We start from the raw sequence: 24,414 nt of genomic DNA on the forward strand, positions 1-24,414 counted from the left end.
TCTTACTGAATTGTCATGACAGGCTTGTGAGTCGAATACACCATTTTGTCTCCCTCGTGGGTAGAACTTAAACCATGGTTTTTTTCTTCTGTTATAACTTTCTCAAGACTTCTGAAATAATTTAAGGATTGTGAACTATGCTCATCTCTGATAGTCTCCCAGAAATGCAAGTTGGATTGGATTAGTGAATTTGAATTATTGTTATCAGCTACCTCAGGTATGATCTACAAAGGGAAAACAGACTTGTTCTCCCCTAGTAAGACAGAAATCTTTTAGAGGACCTGCAGCCATGTTGTCACTTATTTTAGGTTTGGCAAACTCAAATCACTGTCCCTGACTCTGGATCTACAAGATGTGCTCTCAGGTTGAGATCCCACCGGCCTTCAGCATATTGGGAAGAGATGAGTTTCAAATGTTGGCATCAGTCTTCTTAAACCCTCTAGTTTCTTTCTTTGCTACTTCAGAGTCAACACAGTCTTATCATGTGACTTGGCTTTTTTTTTTTAATTCCTTGTGGTATTATTTTAATTAGTGGAATTATTTTAATTCATTGAAAAAACTAAAAATGGTGGCAAAATGTGAGCTTTGATTATTTATTTAAAAGTAGATCCTTTTCTGGTTAGTGCATTTATCTGAAACACAGTAAAACATACAGAGGAGGGAAACATGAGCAGACTGAGAGGAGAATTACATTAGGAAGACAAACAAAAAGGACAAGGCGCAAGGTGCAAAAGAAGATAAAAGGAATATTGTGTAAAGAGCTATTCTAAAAGTACACTACTTGTAATGTAGAAGATCTAAAGAGAGCACCGGTCCACTGAGGAGCAGAGGGAATATTATCAACACATGGCAATAGGAATCTGTAGTGGTGATGCCTTTTTTGTTTGCTGGATCTTCAATAAAAGGTGCTTTCCGGTGGCTGATGCAACTAAACTTCGGACAAAAAAGTAAGATCTTAAGGAAAGAACGAGGAAAGATTTGTGTAGTTTAAATAATTTCGATGGTATCTCATTGGCAGTGTATTTAGAGAAATGGCTGAAGCAATTTGGGAGCTCTTAGTAATTATTTTAAGACCTCTGAAGGGCAGGTTAAGTTCTGGAAGAAAAAAGTGTTAGTTTCCAGCTTTCAAGACAGGAGCTGTCAATTGACAACTTAAATTACCCGGATTAAGCCTCCCCCTTCCCCTAATTTAATAAGCTATTTGTAAGCACTTAAAACAATGAATAACCAGCAGTGTGGATTTGTGAAAAAGAAAGTGTCAAACCAGTGTGTCTTCCTTCCAGGGCAGGGTGGCAGGTGAGGAGTGGAGAGGTGGAGCCCTCTCAAGAGTTGCTCCAAGTCACCCTCTGAATAATTATTTTGAAAAGTGTTTTGTGAGCAAGTGCAATTATTCTGTATGCATGTCAGTTGTTCTTTTTGTTGGTTGGTTGCTAGCTGACATAAGCATAGAGGAGGTTGAATTTTAAAATAGATGACGTTATCTTTCCCTGATTATTATTCCTAATCAAGAACATGCATTCAGTCCCCAACATTCATCCAATGGTTTGTGTTTAAATCTTGACCCATGGAAGTCTTTGATTTTGGTAAATACCCTGAGTGCCAGAGAGTCCGTGTGTGGACAACTTAACTTTAAAAGGAGAGTTGTCTAGGAATGAGCATCTACAAATGACTGTAAAGAGCATTAAATTGCTTGCAGTGGTTAGCTGAACTGCAGCAATACTCAATTGCTGTCAAGAGACAGCATCTTTTTCTTCAAGTCCTCAGTAATAAATGAAAACTTGTTCCCCTCTGCCCTTTTTACCTTTGTCTCTAATAATTTTTGAATGTGCAAATATGAAGAGACTATCCAAGTGAGGGTTGCCTTTGCTATTTTACTTGCAGCAAAACCAATCACAGCAGCTTGAATGTAAGAACATGCTGAGGAACATGAACGCTGTTAAAGGACACAGGAGTGGGAATGTAGGAAAGGTCACGGTGCCTGAGGTCAGAAAGGGAACAGTCTCTTGCAAGAAGCAAAGCTTGCTGCATTCAGCATATGCATTTACATGCATATATATACGTACATACACACACACATATGTGTCATATCTGGAAGGGACAATGAGACTTCTAATTTCAGTGGAACCCAGAGAGTGGAAGAGGAAGCTATGGCTATGGACAGCAGGGTGGTGGGCAGAGTATGTAAAATAAATGCATTAGAGCGAAGGAGGCGCTGAAGGATACATGCTTATCTTGGCAGATTGGACCTTACAGGGAAATGAGTAATTACAATGACTTCTTAGAGGCAACAGTGCTCATTTTCCCTTCTCGGTCCAGTTTATTTCTCTGGAGAGGTTGCTAATATACCACACTTCTTGGTGTCTCAGAAGAGAAGCCAAAAACCAAGCGGTGAGTGCAGAAAGGAAAGGGCCTGCACAAGCAACCTCAAGCAAGAGGCCAGGGCTGCCGGTGGCAAGGCTGTTCCTCACTGCCTGCTCCTTCTACAGCCAAGGAGAGATCTCTTGCTGCTGAGGGTTGTCAGTCTCCTAGCATTCACAAACTTTACATTCATATGGGAAGCTGTTTAATTAACCAAACAGATAAGCTCCTGCAGCAAAAAGGCCTTATTTATTGAGCATTGTTTTGACTGGTACAAGCTTCTCGAGCAGGAAATGTTTCCAAGACACTTTCCTTATTTAGCACATGCTTGAAGCCTTGCATGGATCCGACTGTGCTTTCCAACAGGATTTCCCTTTTTTGTCGACAGAATAACTTCCCAGCCAGCAGCCGCGAGCGTCTGCAGGACCTGAAGTCTACTGTGGATTTGCTGACCAGCATCACTTTTTTCAGGATGAAGGTAGTGTTATGAGTGGGGATGGGAGTTTTTGCCACAGGAGTTGGTTTCTCATTTTCAAACCATGTCGTCGTTTTGTGTCGTTGTGCTTTAGACACTTAACAAAAATTCATCTGCTGACCTTGTAATAAACATCCACATTTTATCTTTACTTCACTGTATTTTACATCATGAAGATGAAAGTTGTTTTTTCCCTGGGGTTCTTCAGTCATAAATATGGCACAAAATAATTAAAAAAAAAAAAAAAAAAGAGGAAAAAAGAAAAATGTCTGATTTTAGGAAGATAATTTACTTTTGTTAATAACAGTAGGAAGCTTTTCCTATAAAACTGTTCACAACATTTATCAGTCACTACCATCTCTTCACCATCTTTTATCTAGTAAATATTTTTGAATTTATTTCTTGGAGGGTAAGATACTAAAATGGGATAGTATTTCTCAGTAGAAATCCAAGAACGTTGTTATGAATGCTAATGTGCTGGTTCTGTAGTTAAGTTTATTGTTCTAGCAATGTGCAATGAGTTTATTTTTAATTCCTGATTTTTGTTTCTAAACTTTTTTGAACATACTATTGTAGGTTAGCATGTGTCACTTAGTAATTTTTATCTTATCAAAAACAAAGCAAGTCTTTAATTTGAGCTATTTCAGGAAGTGCTCAAAATTTTACTCTTCAGCCCTAGGGTAAATGATGTTTTAGAACTTTATTTTGAAAATGTTCATTCAGACAATATATCTGTATTGAAAGTTTGCTTTATAGAAATACTCCGAAAAGTTTAGACGTAGTGACAACATCAAAATTGTCTCAGGTTGTAGTTTTATTCACAGGGTGATGTCTGCACATCTGTTTAGTTTAAAGTAACCCTGGAGTGTTTTTCTAAAGCAACCTGACCATGAAATAATGAGAAGAACTGTTGTTGCAAGAGGAGAAGGCAAATTGGTTGGCGTGTCCCTAAGGATTCTGGTGTGCTTTAAAATTCAGTAAAGCTTGTGAAGAAAGATGTTGTTAAAGAAAGTTATTGTATTTAAAGGCATGCAAGTGTTTGGTCTTCAGCAAGACTTTAGCAAGATGTAATGTGCTCCGCTAGTCTGTTGCACGTTCTTCCAACGTTTGGAAAGATTGCTCGCTGCTTCATAGCAAAATCCTATAAATTTAGCAGAAATTGTGTGTGCTTGGCTCAGATTATACACACATCAAGCCACGTGATTTATTTATTCTGAAGAATCTTCCTTGGCACTTCAAAATCTCTTTTATGCTCCAAATGATCCTGTGGGGATGTAAGTGTTGTCACTGCTGTTTTATGCGTGGGGAAAGTGACCCGTTCATGGTTTCAGGTCATTGATAGTACAAGTCCCTGAAAGCACATCCACCAAGTCCTGGGTAGTTCCCAAACCGGTGACCGTTCTTTCCCTGTTTGATTTATGAACAGTGCTTTGTTTGACTCTCTTTGTTGTCTCCTTGCCAGGTCCAAGAGCTGCAGAGTCCACCCCGAGCCAGCCAGGTAGTGAAGGACTGTGTAAAAGCTTGCCTCAACTCCACCTATGAGTACATTTTCAACAATTGTCATGAGCTGTACAGTCGCGAGTACCAGACAGATCCTGTGAGTAGCTGATAAGCGGGCAGAAATCTGATTTTCTTAAGATAATAATGGCAATACTAATTGATGTAAAAAGCCATACAAACAAAATTATGTGACTTGTTATCTTCTGAATGCACAAAACTTGTAATCAATTAATGAGCACTAATTAGTAAGTGGAAGATGATAATTGTTTTACACTAACTAATTATGATTCGTTTTGCCAGCCTCAGCTATTTTATTTCATGAGTAGTTATTTGTGAAAGGAAGGTTTGATGCAGCTTTGAGTGAGCAAAAGCCAATTAGAGCAAATGCAGACTGATCAAGAAAATTGTCTTTAGCATAGATAAAGCTCAAGCAGTGAAATTTTATCTTGTTTTCTAGCACCCAGTGTCCTGCACTGGGCTTAGGAGGTACCTCTAGACACAAACTGTTTTCAAATCCATGAGAGCTGTACTGGCCACTCTGCAATAATGCACTCTGCAGTAATGCACACACGATGTGTCAACGTGGATATAGTCGTCAACTCAGGTGCCTAAAAAGCAAGAATTTGGAGCAAACTTAGAGCAGATGATGTCTCAGCAGGTGTCCTGGAGCCTGACCTGCTCTTGGCATGGTAAATGACAAAATGGGGATTATTTGGATTGGAGGCCACTGGTAAGCAACATGGTTTAGCATGTTACTGTGTTTTGCATTAGATCATGCAAGTTGTGAGCAGATATTAATAATCTTAAGCTCTTCAGAAGAAAGGGTCCACAGGTAATTAGTGTTTGGAGTTTGTATGGTGATCTGCATTTGTCAGCTTTTTCTTTTCCCTTTAAATTTACACTGGTTTTCCAATGGCTTCCTTCCCAGAACAAAAATCAGGACCTTCCTCCTGAGGAACAGGGCCCCAGCATCAGGAACCTGGATTTCTGGCCCAAGCTCATCACTTTGATAGTTTCCATCATAGAAGAGGATAAGAATTCTTATACTCCAGTCCTGAATCAGTAAGAATCTTCCATGTCCTGTATGGCTAATGCTAGTCTCTGTGTGCTCTGCTTTATTTGTTAAACTGCTTTCTATCTCTTCTGTCACTTGTGTATTTATAGAATTACTTATCTTGTCTGTCTGTCTTTCTGTCTTATCTGTCTCTGTCTATATAAATAACTCTTTTTGATTGGGATGGAAGAGTTTCAAAAGGTTCAGTTACGATGGCGTTCAAGCACAAACACCCTGATTATTACAATCCTGAACTCAGGGAGGCACCTGAAAATGGGGTGAGAGTTCTTTTGGTTTTTTCTGATGTTGAGCAGTTCTGGGACGCACATTAATGCACACAGTGGTGCCATGGTGACAACACCTTACACTGTGATTTAGGAACGTAGTGTTCAGTGCAGCACTGGAAGATTGCATTGGGTGGGGTTGGCACAGCATTGGAAAGGAACCTGAAACCAGTCTGTTTAACTGGTGGATACTCCTCCAACAGTCCCACAGGGCAGGAGAGAGGGAGATATCTGACAAGGTATTATACACAAAGAGCTAGATTATGCCCTAGTGACCATTGATTTAACATGGCAAGGACATCTGATTAGTGTTCACCTATCAGCCTAGTAACCCTAGGAAAAAAGAAAAAAAAAAAAAAGAATTATGGACAAGAAAGGGGAAAAAGGTGCAAGGGCATTGAGATCACATTCCCAGAATTATTGTATGCATCTCTTTTAGGAGAGACATCCAGGGACTAGCTCTTTGAGTTAAAACCAGTCTCAACAGCAGTGTTGTTTTCAGGTTATTTAATCTATGCTGCAGAGTCCAGTCCATGATCTCCAATTTCCACCTGGTCATTTATCTAGGGTGAAGGAAGGGTCTGTAATGTTGAGCTTTTCAGCTTGTAGCTTAGCTCAGAGCTGAATAAAGAAGAGGCCTTTGCTCTGATACACGCCAAAACCTTTCCCAAATGTCCCATCAGGTTTCCTCAGGAGCTTGCTGTTGGGAAGATCAGCGCAGAGGTGATGTGGAGTCTTTTTGCCCAGGATATGAAATATGCCATGGAAGGTAAGAGAATTCCTCATGCTGCCAGCTGACTTGTTGCTGATCTCTTGTTCTCCATCCATTTGGGGTAAATGAGGCTTAAGCACATTAGTAGCACTACTGTTTGGAGCAGGGATTTCTAGTGGTTTGTTTGTGGACAGCTGCTTTATGGGTGACAATTGAGGCTGAGATCTGCATGAGCTCTAGACCTGTTTGTCAGGCTGTGTTGCAAGCTGTTTATTGTCATCCCAGCTAGTTTGAAATCAGAAGTTCACTTTGGCCTGAGGGTACGATTACTTAGATCAGGAGCATCTTCTTTCTGCAATGTACAAAGGTAGAAAGGGCTGAGAAGTATGTAGACTCTAGGTTGTGCCATGGCTGTAGTTCCCTGGATGATATAGCACAGATGGTCTAAGCCATTGGCAGAAACATGCTGTTAGAACGTATTCTGCTGCAGACACATTAATTTTGAATTAATCTTTGCATAATTCCACCGGACTCCTAGTAAAGGAGACATTTTACTGTTTCTGAAAATGAGTTAGGCATGCAGAGCTCAGCAAACTCCCAGAAAGGAATTCTGTTACTTGCAGTACTCTTCTGATGGTCTATTACAGTTTCTGAATTTGGTTTTAGTTCTATCAATTCATTTGCACAGTGTAATCACCTTCTTAAAGATTCAGAGAGCATCCAGTTCCCACCAGCTCTGCAGCTGCAGTAGCAGTTGTTATCCCAGTATTTTGCAGGGTCAGGCTTTATGATCATCTATAAAGCGATACTGTGATAAAACATAACTACCAGTGCTGCTGACAGCATGCTAGCTGTATTCATATTCCAAAACCAAGTCAAGTTACTGCTTTTGGTCACTCACAAAATTATGCTCAATCCATTTGCCCCCAATTTGATCTAAGCTTACTTATAGCAGTGGCAGCCTATTAGGCTTTCACATCAGACTGCTAGAAAAAACCTGCTGCCAGCTAAGAGAGTTTCCTGCATTTTGTTCTTTGGGAACCGTCTGTCGGGTTGGTCTGTAAGTGAAGAAGATTGACTCCATCTATTTCTTAGTCTCTGTCAACACAAGAGGGGTAGAGACTGTGCTGTGGGGGGACACCCTTTGCCAGCTCTAGGCTTGAATTCAGCAGGCTGCAGGTCTAGATGAAACGTTCTCACTTCTGTGTTAGGAACTTTTTATGTACTCTTGTACCCCACAGTGCCTTTGTCTTGTGAGGTCGTGTTGATATAAAAAAGGCACTGGGAAGAAGGACTAAGACCTACTAACTGTGTTGAAGAGTCTGTCACTACTTGCTCATGCATTAGAGATAAGGCAACTGTGATAACTTCATGTTCACCTTCCCTAGAAACTGTTTGCTCCTGCAACCATTTTGGCTCCCCTTTCCATTTTGTCCTTATTAACCCCTGTGCGCTCACCCTGAGGAATCTATAATGCAGTTTGCTCTTCTATATGTTGAAAGTGCTGTATCTTCCTTTCCCAGCAGCCGTAAGAATTGGATCTCTCCGGGTCTAGCTGCTGATTTTCCTAAGATTCCTTTTCCCTGTTGCATCCAAAATGCAGCTGCAAGGTTACTGATAGTGTCTGTGAATTTGACTGTCAAAGGGGACATGACTTTGATTCCCCCCCCTTCCCCCCCCTTCCCTCTTTTGCATGGCTCTATTTAATTGCCAGTGCCCAAGTTAACTTTGCCTCCCAGGTGTTCTTTGTTTACATCTCATACCATGTACCCTTTGAATCTGTCCTCCCTGGTGAATCTGGACTTATCTTAGCTTCTGGTCACTTGGAGCTTCTAAAGACAAGGATTGGCATTATGTTTCAGTGCATAGCAAATACTTGCTGAAAGAGCATCTCTCTTCAAAGTATTTCTTCGTGAGAAAAGTTGACACAAAGGCAGCTTATGGACAGAGAAGGGTTTGCATTTTGAACAAAAGTGGAAAAACTCCATGGTACATGTATTTGTACTCTAGCTGTGCAAGTCCTGCAGGAGGATGGTGATTAGATTTGCTGTCCCCAGCTCTTGGCTCTATCATTTCTCAGTTTGAGTTGCTCATTTCTCTACCAGTTTAATTACACCAAGAGTTTCACATCCCTGTCTTTGCCAGTTTGTGGAGTAATCCCTGCATACACTTCTGGTGTTCTCCAAGATCTGTATGCATCAGGAGCTCTCTGCAACAAAAGCTAATCTGTTTTGTGGAGATATGTGCACATGAACCCAGAGTATGATACTTGCTTCATGTATGAGTATGATAACTTTCTTCATGGTGATTTCCCTTATGTTCTGTTCCCAAGTTCTGGATAACATGAGCTCATTCACCTCACCAAGTGGTAAGTTCATGCTCCTTAGTAGAGTTCGTAGTTGTGAGTAGGCAAAGACTTCATCTGCTACCTGTAGTTTTAGCACTTTGGATGTAGTTGCTAATATTAGCTTTAGTGTCCTGTAGTTTTATGCCAGTGATGAGCAGATCTGCAAAGAAGATGTGGAAGACCATACTGCTGCTGCAGAAATGGAGGGTATGTGCTGCTTCAGAGACTCCTGTTGTCACTAGCCACTCCAGTTGTTTTTTGATGGTACCGAATATACTGCGCAGTGCTGGGTGAGAGCCCTTTTGCTGGTTCCCAGGCATTAAGCTGTAGATAACATCTGATGGAGAATAACTGGTGAGGTCAGAGCTCTAGTTCATGTGTGGCTCTATTCCTTCCCTCCTGGCTGGGGTGACGATTGAGGGTCTCTGGCCCTTTTACTCTACAGTGGGAGTGAATTTTTTTTCTAGCTTAAAGGCCATGCAGTGGCTTTGGTATAGAAAGAGTGAAACTACCCCCTCCCTCCTTCCAGCCTGATGGTTCCACATTGCTCTCCAGTGTGCAGTGTGGAAGTGGGTTGGGAGGCTCAGGTGGGAGATGGTTTCTCTGAGTTGGAGAGCAGTGCCTGGCTGCATGAGTTGTTTTCCTTGTTCCCCACAGGTGGCAGCTAGGATGCCTCTCCCAGCTGGAGCTTACCCCCATGTGCAATGTGTAGCCTGTGCAGGGCAATGTATAAATACTAATTTATATCTAGAATACAGTGTTTAGGGGCTTCAGAATCAGAAGTCTTGCTAGGCTGTGGATGTTGCAGCATGTGCCCTTTGGGCACCTTCTGAAGAGTTAGATTGCTAATGTTTAAAATGTTCAAGTCATAAAAATGAAACACCTATTTTCTATTTAAAATATGTTCAGCAACTGGTAACAATAGTCACGGCAGCAGTGCGTTTGACTGCTGGAAAGCCAGTGCACTGCAGACGTATCTTATGCCTTCGTCTCCCCTAAGGAGACTCAGCTGCTGAGATACAGCAGAAGCTCCAGGATCTACCCCGCTTGTTTTGTTTTCTTTCGCCCCCAAAGCAGTTATAGCTAAGGGCACCATGAACAGCAGACCTGGCCCTTCCCTCCTCGCTGGCAAAGGCAGTACAGGATGAGGCATTGAGAAGTATCCCTTGTTCCTGATTAACCCAAGAGTAAAACAGATTGGATAGACATGTCATGTGGCCCAGACTTGGCTGGCAAGATCATGCTACCCTGGAGCCATTGTAGCATAGAGGATGATTTTTCCAAGTCATACAATTAGCTCCATGTCTGGGACGCTTACGAGTGCTCAGCAGCTGGATAACTTCCTTGTGAGCCCACTGGTAACTGGAGTTACTAGTTTTCATGCTGTCCTCTGTGAAACGTCTGTGACCCAGAAAGCACAAACTCTCCGAGCAAAGAGGGCTTCTGCTCTTCCTTTACTAGGAAGGTATTAAAAGTCAGTAATAGAAAATCAATGTCATCTTTGACAGCCATGGTTCATCTTATTTTGGACACATCAGCATTAGGAGCGTTGTAAATTGGAAGCATCTCTAATAGGAAGAGAGGCTGAGTAGACTTGGCAGGCAGGATTGAAATAAATCATTCTGCCACATTCTCACTTCTAATAAGGGGAGGGAGATCAGATGCACACACAGATGCCAGCTGTCGAAAGTGTTAACACTTCAACAGCCTCAGTACCTATTAGAGTTTCTTTGCAGAAATTCAGCATTACTTGCTAGAAATTAACCCATGGAAAGTACGCTGATGATCAGGAAAAAATCCATGGATTAAGGATGTGGTGGAAGTCCTGTTCTCTGCCTGAAAAATAGAGCTGGACATGACACTAGAAAGTGTGCGGCTGGGAAGCAGTTCTCTATTAATGTCTTAATAATATGGCCTTGGTCACCCTAAAAGCTCTTCTCTGGAGGAAACTGTTTGCAGATGAAATCTGCTGAGGAAATATGAGAGACTTACAGAACTCTGCAGTCTTTTCAGGATAAAACACAGCAGTTGCTGCGAAATATCTGTGCACTTTTCCACTGTTGCTGCCGCTAAGCTCTTTAAAAGCCAGCAGGTTATAAAGCAGAACAGAAACGTGTTGACATTGATGACTCCCATGCTTTTCACTTTACTTTTTCTAAAACGGGTTTTCAAAGTATACCTCTGGCCGATGTGTTTCTATGTCACCTTCAAGTGCTCTTAAACATTTCTCTTTACAAAGAAAGCAGCTGATCAAAACTATGCAGGGTCCATTGAAGGGGGGAAGGCAGATGGTACGAGCTGTTGGGGATGAGGGGGTTTGGAAGCTTTGTTGGCTTTCTTTGTCCTCCAGCATGTTTGAGCTGTTATAGTTCACTTTTGTCTTTTCTCTGTCACAAGCCCCACCTTTCTTTCGCATACGTAAAGTTCTTTTTTATGGTGGTAAGACCTCTCTTTCTTTCACTTTCTTGTAGTTTTATCCCTTCGGTGTCAAGCCGCTCCTGTACTGCTTAGATGGCTAGGTAGTCCTAGTAGCAGTCCTTGGGCTTATGCTTCTCTGGCTGCTTTGTGTCTTCCTCTTCTGCAACTTAGTAGTGTTTTAAATGTCCTAAAAAACAGGAAAAAGCTTGAATTACTTGCTTTTAGAGCACTGCTTAATTTTGAGGAAATAAATCTGATTTGAGTCCTTTTTACCTCCAAGTCAGACCTTCCCTCTGCAGGAACAGTGCTTTCCCCATGCAGGAACAGCAGCTGGGTGGCCAGCGCATATCAAAGTTAATGAAGTTATAATTGTCCATTGGTTTCCTCACTCTCGCAGGGACCTAAGCAGGCACAGTTATTGCTGTGTTTGTTTCCAGTTTTGGATATGCGGGGAGAGCTTTGCATTTTCTTCTGCAGTTGTTCTTGAGGGAGGTCAGCAGTTCAGACACTGAGTATGCTCACTTCCTTAGTGCCATACTTAGTGCTTAAGAAAGATACTAGATTTATTAATGTAAAACATGAATGGACTTTCCTTGGCTCCAATACAAGCAAATTCACTGTGGAGAGTAATGGATCATAGTACATGTGAAATAGTAACACATGTAAAGTAATTTGTCCATCGAACCATCACCCCTGGGGACATGTCTCTCAGATATTGGGCATTTTAATTTCTTTAAAACGTTGGGTTTCTTTTTTTTGAGATTGTATCTGTGTGGATCTGCTACATGTGAATTAGAAGGAAATCTGTATTATACTGTTGCAGAAGTTTGCAAAAAAACTCACTGGAGTTGACAAGGCTTATGGAATAATTATGCATGAAAAGTTCTTTGATTTTTGTGTTTTCAGTTGGATAATTCATAATTTATTTGGCCTTTCTTCTTCATGTTGCTGAAGCTCTAAGAGAGATGTGGAAGTTTCATAATGTATTGAAATAGTTGGAAGAATTCACATTTACATGAAAATAGATGATGATATTGTAAGATAAGCTTGTCTGTCAGGTAACTGATTATAAAGCTGGGGCCGTTTTACATCATTAAGACATACCTTCTGCTGATGAATATCTGTACCATGTATTGCTCGCGTGTGCATGTATCTACCCAATTACTGGATACTTGTACCGAAGTCCTGGATTAAAGCCATTCAAAGTTAAGAGAAAGACTTCCACTTTTTAACATAGTTGGATGCTGTCTGCACGTCAGCAGTGATGCCCTTGGAAAAGTTACATCAATAATGAGGTAACCATGTAAAAGGTAGGAAGACGAGTCTGAAGTGAATTTTTGCGGAAAAAAACCCTGAGTCTAAGCCAAAATCATGTATGTTTTAGTCTTATATCTCACACAGTAGTCATGGACTAGCAGCTTGCTGTGGTGCTAGAGTGAACAACGCAGCCTGGCACAAAGCTTATTCATGCTGTTGAAGCTTGGCAGAAGAAAGAGGTGGGTGCGGACAGGGAGCACTAGGGAGCAGTGGTGCAGAATTGGTCAGCTGATAATTCAGGATTGCAGTGCAGGCAAAAGCCGGCTGTTGAGTCTTTTTAGCATCATGAAAAAGGAATTAATTTTATTCTTTTCAAGGAGGGTTTTGAAGAAAAGCAATGCAGTAGAAAGAGCTGCCTGTGTAAGCACTTGAGGGATGGCTTGGGAGAAAGCGTTGAGATGCTTTTGGGAGAACTTAACAAGTAGTTTAAAAACAGGGATTGTGGGCTGATCAGAGGTGGGAGTCAACTGCTGAAAGATGGTAGTGTGGACGTAGGCTGTGAACGGCCTTGAGAGCGAAGACATAGAGCATACATTTCTTGTGAGGGAGAAAGGGGAGTGGTGGTCTAGGGAGGTGATCTCTGCAGAAGCGTAGGTCTAAGTATGGCAAGTGCTTTAGCAGCATAGGTGTGTGGGAACGGTCGTGTTGTGGAGGTATGTGAGTTATACAGGGAGGAACTGCATTGTCCTGGTTACAAAAACATAACGAAACTTGGCAGGAGGAAGAGGCTCAGCAGCAGGTAGATATCCATGGATCACTTCAGTGGACTGTGCTCAGGAGGGCAATACAAGTAAGAAAACAGTTGCCTTCTGAAGGAGAAGTGTCATGAATTTCTCCAAACTGGGGATCAGGGAAGGCTCCAGCTCCTGTGTAACTCGTTTAAACTTGCTTGTGACTCACACTGTCAAAGTCTAAAAAACTTGATTCTTTCTACTTTTTCTCTTAGGGGATGTAGTGTAACATGTTGGTATTGCCTTTGTTATATCCAAGAATGAACAGATTGGCTCTCCTTGATTTGTTTCCTGCAAAGATGAAATCTGGACTGTCATATGCTAAATGGAAAGGCCGTAAGAGATTGCTCTATTTTTATTGCTTTGACAACCAAAAAGTCTTTAGCAAATGGCAATATTAATTGGAGCTACGGAAATAAATTCCAGAGCCCCAACGGTCAACCACCAAGAACCCCTGCCTGCTGCCAAAATCCTATGTTGTGAAGATTTTGTGGCTCTATAGGTGCTTCATCCTCAAAATGATTGCATACTGTGGACATGCTTTATAAGACTTTCCTGTGCCTGATGCAGTGATAGTGGTAAATTCAGACCTAACTGCTTTTTTTCCTTCCTTACAGAGCATGAGAAACACAGACTGTGTAAAAGTGCAGACTATATGAATTTACACTTCAAAGTGAAGTGGCTGTACAATGAATATGTTCGTGATCTGCCTGCCTTCAAGGGAAAAGTGCCTGAATATCCAGCGTGAGTGTGTTATGTCTCCTGTAGTAAATCCCCACTCTGCACCTCCTTGCTTTACCTTGAGGGTAGTCATTTGGTTCTCCTGTGGCTGCCTTCATGATACACCATTTCTTCACTCCTGATTTTCTGTGTTTATGTGCATGTTTGTCCCCTCTGGTGTTCTGTGCCACTGTCCCTGACACAATTCAATTCCTTATTGTACAGTATCTCCCAAGATCTCAAAAGCTTTAGCAGCGGCATGGACAGTCTTTAAGACACTTTGTGCCTGCAGTGTGGGCTTTGGCCAATTCTTGAACAGCAGACTTGTAGGTGGATGCTTATATTCCTGTGTTAATAGATACAGCTTTATCTGTATGTACTGTATGTATGTCTGTATGTGTGTGTATGAATGTCATATGTATACATGCACAACAGGATTTGTAGGTAAAGATAATGTTTTCTTTTTTTATTAAGACCAGGAGGTTTAGTTGAACGCATCAGATAAGTGGTTGCTCTTCAGCTTTAAGTGATTGTTCACAACTATTATTTAACTTTAGAAAAGCAGCAGTAGATTTCACACCTGAAGAAGGTTTATGAGCCCAAAAACTTGTCTGAGCGTCCTGGAGAGAATACTGTAGTGCCAGTATTCTCTGGAGCTACTCCCCGCCACTTGGCCTAAAGCGAGAGCAGGAGTGTTTCTGACCAGTGTTTAAATGGTTTTCAGAGGCTTTCAGTGATGGTTGCTCAGTGTCTCTTTCAAGAAGCTTTTTCCCTGTGCTTCACTGTTACCTCTCCTCTGGGTTTTGGGGGTTTAACACACTCCCCTTTTTCCCCCTCCAAATCTTTCTTGCTTCGATTTGAGCTTGTTATATCCTGTCCTACCAGCCTGGGGATGGAGAACAAATTGTTCCTGTTTTACAAGAGTAAAATGCTTTTCTCATGTCCCTTCCCAGTCTTCTGCTGGTTCCCATTTTTTTCCCAGCTTTCACTGTAAGTGAAAGGTTTACTCGCCTCTCTCCAGCTGGTCTGTGTCTGGACATACAACACCCAGACTTAAATACCGATGTTTCATCTAGACCTTGCCTTTAATTGCCGTGCTGGCAGTGCTGCTGCTTTCACACTGTCGTGGTTTAACCTGGCAGGCAGCCAAATACCACACAGCTGCTCGCTCACTCCCCCCTCCCCAGTGGGACAGGGAGAGAATTGGAAGGGTAAGAGTGAGAAAACTCGTGTGTTGAGATAAAGACAGCTTAATAGAACAGAAAAGGGAGAATAATAATGATAATGATAAAATATACAAAATAAGTGATGCACAATGCAATTGCTCACCACCCGCGCTGACCGATAACCAAGTAGCGATCGGTACTTCCTGGATCACGCCTACCATTCATATACTGAGCGTGACGTCACATGGTATGGAATACCCCATTGGCCAGCTGGGCTGGATGTCCTGATTATGTTCCCTCCCATCTTGTGTACCTAGCTCAGTCAGTGGGCATGGGAGCTGTCCTTGGACTAGGAGGGCACTTAGCAACAGCTGAAAACATCAATGTGTTATCAACATCATTCTCATACCACATCCAAAACACAGCACTATACCAGTTAATAGGAAGAAAATCAACTCCATCCCAGCCGAAACCAGGACACACACGCTGGGATGATAGCGGCCTTTTTTTTTCCTTTTCTTCAATGGTATTTTTGAGTAGTGATGCTTCCAGTGGGCCACAAACCAGCCCCCAGCCACCCTTAACAGCGTGTCCTAGCTGTTCTTCCCATCGCGTATATGACTGTTCACTGCTGTCTAAATGCACCACTTTGCACTTGCTCCTCTTGAAAAAAAACATCTTGCTTGGACTGTGTTTCCAGTTTGGCATTTTGAATTCTCTTCCCATCCTATGGTGCATGCAGTGCCTCAAGCCTGGTTCAAGCTGCATACTAATAAGACTCGAGGCAGTTGGCATAATTGCTTGGCTTGGGCTATGGGCCTTGCTTAACAAATCAGGTCAGCAAGAGGCATTAACTCTGTGAATAGGGTGCTGGAGTGACAGCCTCGGAAGCCCTGTTCTCTTTTCTGTGCCTCTGAGTCAGTGCAGTCTCAGGCAAGCCATCAGATATTCTTAATCTCTCTTTTTCTCCTGTGTAATCAGGATAATAATGCTCAGTTTCATTCTGCAGTCTTTTGCAGACTGTTCTGCTCTACTGGCCTTTGTGGTAGAGCTTCAGTGCTCATGTACATTTCCAGCTACTGGGTTTGTTACTTCACTCTTGTATTTTAGTACAATAGCCACATTGTCAGACACAGGTGATATTTATTTCAACCATGATCTTCACCTGTCACAAAACATCCCCTTGGTATCAATTACAGCAATATGCTCTTGTCCTTTGATTTGCTTCATCACAAGTATTTTTAGTCTTGAGGCATCTTTAAACAAAGGAGTCCATGCATCAGGTTTGCACATCAATAAACCCTTTACATGAAACTAAACTGCTGTTGTCCAGAAAATAGCTGAGTTGTCTGTCTACTTGACAGACTTGCTTTTCATATTGAAACTATGAGAAACCATGTTTCTGATGGCCTTGAGATATGACTGAATAAAGTGAAGGCTCCAAAGTATTGAAGCTGAAGTTTTCATGCTCCCCTTATTTTCTGAAATTCAGCAGCAGTTTCTGAAACTGAAGTAGCGACATAGCTGGGAGTGGATCTTCAAAACTTCCTCTTTTCACTTTTTAGCTGCCACCTAAAAGCTGTGAAGTGTCAGCTTCCAAAAAACCCTAGCTTTTTAGATGTATAAAGAAGTGTTCTATGTTCTGTTTTAATACTGATGTTAGCATGCAGCTAGTATTGTAGCTGTATACTGGAGACTACCTCCTCTCTGGTGGGGGAAAGCATTCCTTCCTTTGAAATCCTGTCTTATTCTTCTGGCTCACTTCATCAAACATAGTATTTATTCTTTTACTCTTTGAAACCCTGCCTGTCTTCTTGGCTCTGCGCTTGCCAAGGCCCACAGGATGTTCATTGGGTACACACATGCATCAACACAGCAAATGAACAAGATTAATTCACCTGTAAAGGCTGAGACCACAGGAGCCAGGCTCATGGCCAAGCTGAAATTGCAGCCTTTTGTGTTACGTTACTGTTCTGCAACCAACAGAGGTAAACTTTCATTTAGTCACAAAGCACGGCTCCCTTTCCCAGCAGACAGGACTGAGGCATATTCTGTGCAAACTCATTTGGAGAGGTTGGCTGTGCCGTCTCAGGTCAGGCTGTGCTGACCCCTGCAAGCACAGAATGTCTCTGAAGCAGCACCGTGAGCCTCTGCCTTGGGTGCTGGTGCATGAGTCATTATGGTGTTTGCTTCTAGATCAATAATTGAAGCAGATGAGGAAGAAGATATTTGCCACATAGCAACATTTTGAGGCTATATCTGCATGAAATTAGATTATTTTTATTAGTTTCTGTGCTAGATAATTTTGAATATTGTTTTCGATATGTTGCCTTCGTAGTCCTCAGAGTTCTCCCTCACTTGCTCAGCAGCCCAGGATCTGATAGTAAAACTCTGTAAGGGGTATTTGGCCTAAGATAACTCTAAGTTTGTGTTACAGCTCAAAGCACATTTTGGTCCTGAATGTGCCCAGGGACTGGAAGTATTTATAGATGATTTATATCTCATGTGTTTTTCTGCCAGTCAATAAGGGACAAAATTGAGGCTGGCTTTGCAAACGTAGTTACAGAATTTCCTGACCTCATCCAAGTGATTCACTTGCACTTAAATATTCATATTAAACCCTTTTTGGAGGTAGTGCATTTTTTTATTTGTGGGGGAGGTGGTGGTAATTCCCCTCCCCGCCCCCCCAATAGTATCTTTTTCCATGCTGCCTTTGTTTAGACAATTTGGTAAGATGGTAAAATACCTATGCACTTGATTTTGTATGTCAACGTATGGTAGCCATAGAAGTGGGCAATGACTGTTGTCAACAGTGAATGGCCCTTTCTTATGGATATGGTGCAATAACTAAGGATGAATGATAATCAGGAAGTAGTTCTACTTCTCAGAACGAAAATTGTGGCTTCTGGCACAAACAAGTAATCCTGTCTGTACGTGGATCTATGACACGTGAAGCAGGCAGCAACTTGCAGCCTGGGAATTGTGAAAGAGGTGGAAGACGTGTAGTTGCTTCCTTGTAAACTGCCTGAGTTCTTTTCTAAGGATTGAGCTGTCGCTTTAAAATATGCTATTGTAATTAATAACAAAATGTTGAAAGCTTAAGAAACTTGCAGCAGACTCTGAAATATGCTGACTTTTAGGAGCCCAAAGTGCCATTCAAAAGGAATTTTTCCAGAACACAGGAAGTCCATATGTCTATGACAATGTTGCACTGCTGCTGGCTATATTAAATAGGGATGCATAGACAGGTTGCTGTTGGCATTTAATACTGTGTCAGTTACAATTTCCAATATTAGCACTGATGTGCTTTATATTTCAAAGTGTAGGGAGTATTTAAAGCTATCTGGTATGCTCTGTCTGTGAATTTGCTCTTGATCTCCCTCTCATGTCTGGCACATGCTTTCATGTTCTTTGCAAACTCAGCCCATAATTAGCACAATCTCTATGAACACAGCTGCCTGTTCAGAGGAGGCTGTGCTCTGTGAAGCTCATATAATAATCTTTTGTATGGACTGAAATCACACATGGGCACTTTTTTCCCTTATTTGTGAATGCTGTTTAGTAGTATTTGAAATTAAGATTTGCTTCAGCTGCAGTATGTTGACACTTGCACACAAAAAATCCTAGACAGACATTTAAATAAAGCTGTAAGTGCTATGTTGTTGCTTAAACACAGACAACCACCCCCCACCTCTTTTGTCCTATGTGGATATGTCCCACAGAGCAGAGAACAAAGTAAGATCCCATTACTGAAGCCGCTTCTCACCTTGCGTATTTGGCCAAGGTGGGGTTGTGTAGAAGCTTTCTGTTTTGTGCAGGAGGTAGCTCCAGACACCACCTCACGTAAGGCATCTCCCTGAGATACAGCAGTGGCTGTTTCAGCAGCTTCTTGGATTCTGGTCTACCATTTAGCTTATCCTCCTAAGTGAGAAGAAGGAACAGAGACAAACTTCGCTGTCCTGCTTCTAGGACCTGCCTGGTTTGGGGACTTGACCATGCTCCAAGGCTGTTGGTCCAGCATTAATTAATTAAGCATAACATTAATTAAGTTTGTGCTTTTTTAAAAGAAAACAAAGAAGAGCTGCTTACAGGTCTGGACAACTTCCTGCAAGCCCTAGCAGATGTGCCATGCTATCACCAGGAGTTAATCTTACTCAAGCATCTTCACAGTGAGATCAGCAGCCCATAGAAATGGGAGAGTGTTCTAGAGAAGGCTTGGGGAAAGGGAGAACAGGATTAAAGTAAAGAAAACTTCTAGCCTTGATTCTTCCTCCTTGCACTCCAGAAATATGTCCGTGTCTGCAGATGAAGTGGCTGAAGGGCCCTGGAAAACAGGCACTTCTTTTCCTCCCTTTATACTCATTTGCAGTTCTCACGTGAAAGATGGTAGATCCAAAAGGGCGGCAGGACACTGTACCGTCTCTCTTAGCATGCAGAGATAGTAGTATTGGAGGTCTCCCTTGTCCTGTCTGGCACATGGGTGAAAAGGGAAGAAAAGACAAAGTGCTCTGAGATGATGCAAAGTTAAAGGTGGTGCTCAAGGGGAAAAAAGGGGAAGAAAAATGAAGAAAAAGGAAAGACGGGGAGAAGGACAAAACCAGCACAGGACCAACAATCTGCAGAGGCTGGGCTGGGCTGTGTTCTACATGTCCAGCCCAAGTGATGGTACAGCCCCTGCTCACTGGTAGCTTGTGTACAGGTAGGAGAATTTTTGGGAACTTTGGCTGCACAGACAGATAACAGCATTCAGACATCTGACAGTGGCAAGCTTTCGCAAGGCTTGCTGAAGCAGCAGCACTGTCTGAGTCTTGTTGGGGTGCTTTGTTTCTTGCTGTAACTTGCTGTCTTTCCTGTCCTTCCTGCAGGTGGTTTGAGCAGTTTGTGATGCAGTGGCTGGATGAAAATGAAGATGTTTCTTTAGAATTCCTTCATGGTGCTCTGGAGAGAGATAAAAAAGATGGGGTATGTAGGTCACTCTGGCACTACATCCTTCAGTGCCCAGAACCAAACAACAACACTGTAAATTCAGCAGTCATACAAATGGAGGATGCAGCCCTTTTTGCTTGCTAAACAACTGGGAAACTCGTTTATTTTAGGACTTTCCTCTACAGGTCACAGAGAGCTGTTTAATAGCAAGATGCATATCATTCATTTATGTCTGTTCTGTTCTGCTGCCGTTAATCTGTGAGCCAGTGGCTTGGTGCTTTCTCATCTCTCTGTTTGTGAGACGTAATTGAAATATAAGGCACTTTGCATATACTTAGTCATGCAGTGAGAATGTGACCTTAATCCGCTGACAGAGTAATCTTATTCTTAATTTGCTGAGTATTCCTGATGGAGAGCAAGAGCCTTCTCATGTGTTCAGTGACTGTTGGCGCTGCAGTCTGTGATGCTAATGTAAGCATTCTCTTTAATATCTAAATTTTAAGAATATCTAAAAAAAGAAAAAAGTTCTTCACTCTCTTCTCCTTTCCTCATTAACTGACAGGCAAGCCATGCATTTCATTAAGGGTCTCAGCATCATGCTACATTTCCTTGGTGCTTGTCATGTCATAGTTGGTGAAGGACAGTAAATTTATAATCCAACAGAATTGGCTATTTAGCTTCTCTGGGCCTTTTCAAGAGCTTTTGACTAATTCTGAGGAAGATGTGGGTTTTAGTAAAGTTGTCTTGCCTCCAATACGGCAGATGATGGAGACACCCATGAAATGGGTGTATTTCAGATCTTTCCATTTGAGAATGACTCTTTGTACTTCTGTTTTAGTTCCAGCAAACATCCGAGCATGCTCTGTTCTCTTGCTCAGTGGTGGATGTCTTCACCCAGCTCAATCAGAGCTTTGAGATCATTAAGAAGCTGGAGTGCCCAGACCCTGTCATTGTTGCTCATTATAATAGGAGGTTTGCTAAGGTAATACGCTCAACATTCAGCTGTTTATCTTCCCTTAGTGGGATGCAAAACAGTATGATGTTTTTTCCGTTTTATTTCCTGGAGTTCTCCCGCAGTGATAGAGCACAAGTAACAGGGCTCACATCTTGTCTTTGCAGACTATTGGGAAAGTGCTGATGCAGTATGCTGACATCCTCTCCAAGAGCTTCCAGTCCTACTGCTCCAAGGAGAAACTGGTGAGTCATGCTGAGCTTCTCTTCTGCCCTAAGGAATCACATAATTGTCCTCATGAAACCAAGTTTCTCACATTGCACCTGACCGTGTCGATAGTGTAAATATTTTCAGTATTGTTTTTATCATCATTCGTACGCTTTTGCGGATTGAATTCTGGCTTGGCCATAAAATAAAACTAGGTCCTGAAGATGATCTGCAGGGCTTGGAGGCTCTCGGGTCCCCTTGAAATTAACTTCCACTCTGCCTGTCTGGGTTGTGTGTCACAGAGGTGATTTAAAAAAAAAAAAAAAAAAAAAAAAAAGCCACAGATTGCTCTGTAGATCTGGACTTAGCAGCACTCTTGGTTTACTGTTGTCTCCATCTAATTGTCTTGCTGAATTCAGTAAAATTCTGTGTATTAAATAAAACATGGCCTTAACATTTTTGAACTCAGGGTCTGTCCCATGCTGGTTTTGCTATCTCCCACACCTGTACTGGGGATGTAACTGCAGAGGGAGGAGTCTATTGCTCAGGCTGCCCTTGACTGTTGCTCTCAGGCTTGGCCTGGCAGGACCCAGATGTGTCTCTGAATGCAGCTTTGGCTAGCGGTTCCCCTTCTGATCTGGGATGTACACCATTCACAATAGTACATTGCAGCATTAAGAGGCTGAAGGTGACACAGCTTGGATTCTTGCAAAGCATGGCAGGAGCTGCAAAGAGTTGGGCCTTGTCCTGACGCTGATTTCTTGTCAGCTCGTTCTCTGTTTGTGATAAAGCCGAGGAGGAAAATACAACAGCAGAGATCTCCCTGATCTGAGCTTTCTGGAACTGGCCATGCCATTTCAAGCTGGAGAAGAAAATGACTTGTCTTTTTTAGGTTTGAGTGCTGAAACCTGTGCATGCTCTACCTTTTACTGGACTCTCAGATCTGGTGGTACTTGGGGAAGGGTGTTGAGGCACAGACTGTACCACTGGTGAAAATGTGTTGGCATCCTGAGCAGTAACAGGCACCTGCTTTTGTTCCTTCAGCCCTGCATCCTGATGAATAACATCCAACAGCTGAGGGTGCAGCTAGAGAAGATGTTTGAAGCCATGGGTGGTAAAGAGGTAAGAGCGCTAAGACAGTGAGTGTTAGTCATTCCTACTGCACTGTTACAAGGTTGTTTGCATCATACTGGTACTTGCAGACTGCAGTCATACCGAGAGCCCCGTGACACCTGGCACTATAAGAAGTGTGAAGGGACAGCCATGCCTGAAGATTTTTCAACAAAATTTATCATAAGATGCGGGAGCAAATGTTTCGAGGCACATAATAGTGTGGAGGGTGGAAGAGAAGGATATGTACTGTGCTCATGTGGGCTGGATGTGGGTATGGCTGCTGGTTTCTCGGCTCTGAAGACAGACAGATAGGTCTGAGAACTGTTGACATCAAGTCATTTTATATGGCATATAAATGTGGGACAGTACCTTTGGTATTAAGTGTCCAACGTCTAATATATTGCAGATGTGCAAATAAGAGTTCTGTACTCATTGTTGGATACTCAGATGTGTCCATGAATATAAATATCTTAGTTTTTGTTCTTTGTTCTGAGATGGCCATTTTTACAGAAATAAGGTTTTCCTCCCCCAGATCACTGTGTCTGTTCTGATATAATCCATGTATCTGTTTTTTTCCCTTCTTTTTTCATTGCTTTTCAAGATTCAAGAAGATGAAGAAAAGGCTGCTGATGCTGATGTTAGAAAAAATTATTTTCAAAACTTAAGTGCATTTTCTTTGGTTGTGTTGTGGTAGAACCTGTGCTATGACCTGTATGCCAAGAGGAAAGTCAGCTTTGCTGATGGGCCGCTCAGTTTTTGCCTGTATTGCTGTTTCAAATCTTTCTTGTGTTCAATGGCAGAATTCTATGAAGTGGCAAAAATCTCAACAAATAGGTTTACCCCACAAAGCAAGAAAAACTGCTGTCATTCTTTCACAGGTGATCTCAACAGTCCTAATTTCTGAGCCCTACATCAAGAACTAGAATTACAGGCTCCCAGCTGTAATAGCAGTGGTAGCAAAATGCTCATTTTTCAGGAAAAAATAAACTTGTGATGAAATGTTTGTGAAGTGGTTTATAAAGTTTTAATCCATGTGCACTTAATTTCCCTTAAGGAATCAATTTGCTACTTTTTTCCATAGTGGTGGCCATTAAGTAGTGTTTCCTTGTATTTCAAATTGAAAATGCCACTTGCAAATTGAAAATACCACCTGACAGTGTGTTAAGTAGGGGGAGGGAAAAAAACATTTATTAAGATTGTCGGCTGCTTTTCCAGTCTATACCTTTTCTCTGCATTCTGCCCTTTAAAACCTTCCTCAGGAGGTATAGGTAAGGGAGAACAGAGATGATGAATCCACTATTTCCCCTGCACTGTGGAATCAAAAGAAAAGAAAGGGAGAGGAACCCAGACTGTGAGCAATAAAACACACAGGAAGAAACCAGGCAAACATGCTAGGAAGCTGGTTTTTCATTTCAAATGCTGCTTGTCCACTTCATTAGGCTGCCGCTGATCACCAGAAATAAATCGTGTTGTGTTAGGTGCCTGCATTATTTGCTATCCCCAGGGGTTTCTCTCGTGGTGACTATGTAGTACTTCGCTTCTTGACTTGAAACCTGCCAGGTCCTCTGTTTTGCTAGAGTAAACAAGGTCTTGTCCTAGTTTGAGTAGTCCTTCTTCCGATGTAGATTGAACCTGGCTAGTGAGTAACAATTGGTGAGACAACAGCTTTGAAAATAGAACATATAGACAAACATGCTCCTGGAAATGCATCTATGGGTTTTATCCTCCCCTTCAGGAAAGGCAGTTCTTACTTTCTGTGACAGATTTGATTTATATTCATCTATACATTACACAGTAGCTTGCACAGTAAGCATTGTCCTGACTTCTCTGCCCAAAAAGGAACTGCTTGCTTGGGGGAATAAGAAGGTAGCATAGTGGTATGTCCTGGTCATCTTGAACTGTTCATCTTTTTGTGTTCTCAAAAGTGTTGTTGAGAACTAGGTACCAAATATTCTGTTGTTCCTGTGGCAGGTCTGTTAGATGTACAATGTGTGAAGCCAGAACTTGGGGATTTGTTTCAGTTACTGTGTACTTGTGGCTTCACCTGCTTCTGATTCACAGATCCATCTCCATCTACAGCTGTAGCACTGCACAACTCTGGAAAGCTTTGAAATACTGCTGCTACCTAATGCTC

At 42.0% G+C, this 24,414-nt stretch overlaps 1 protein-coding gene across 1 annotated transcript in view; it reads left to right on the forward strand.

Moving 5' to 3' along the window:
* LOC104079961 (protein unc-13 homolog B) overlaps positions 1–24,414 on the forward strand; it is an 84,202-nt gene that overhangs the window by 27,551 nt on the left and 32,237 nt on the right. The window contains exons 12-20 of the mRNA XM_009582177.1: positions 2,747–2,836; positions 4,296–4,430; positions 5,274–5,395; positions 6,355–6,440; positions 13,814–13,940; positions 19,948–20,044; positions 20,847–20,990; positions 21,128–21,205; positions 22,212–22,289. Of these exons, the coding sequence (XP_009580472.1) occupies positions 2,747–2,836; positions 4,296–4,430; positions 5,274–5,395; positions 6,355–6,440; positions 13,814–13,940; positions 19,948–20,044; positions 20,847–20,990; positions 21,128–21,205; positions 22,212–22,289 (957 nt within the window). The remainder of the gene's footprint in view (positions 1–2,746; positions 2,837–4,295; positions 4,431–5,273; positions 5,396–6,354; positions 6,441–13,813; positions 13,941–19,947; positions 20,045–20,846; positions 20,991–21,127; positions 21,206–22,211; positions 22,290–24,414) is intronic.

Source organism: Fulmarus glacialis, unplaced genomic scaffold, assembly GCF_000690835.1.
Source record: "Fulmarus glacialis isolate BGI_N327 unplaced genomic scaffold, ASM69083v1 scaffold24977, whole genome shotgun sequence".
NCBI lineage: Eukaryota > Metazoa > Chordata > Aves > Procellariiformes > Procellariidae > Fulmarus > Fulmarus glacialis.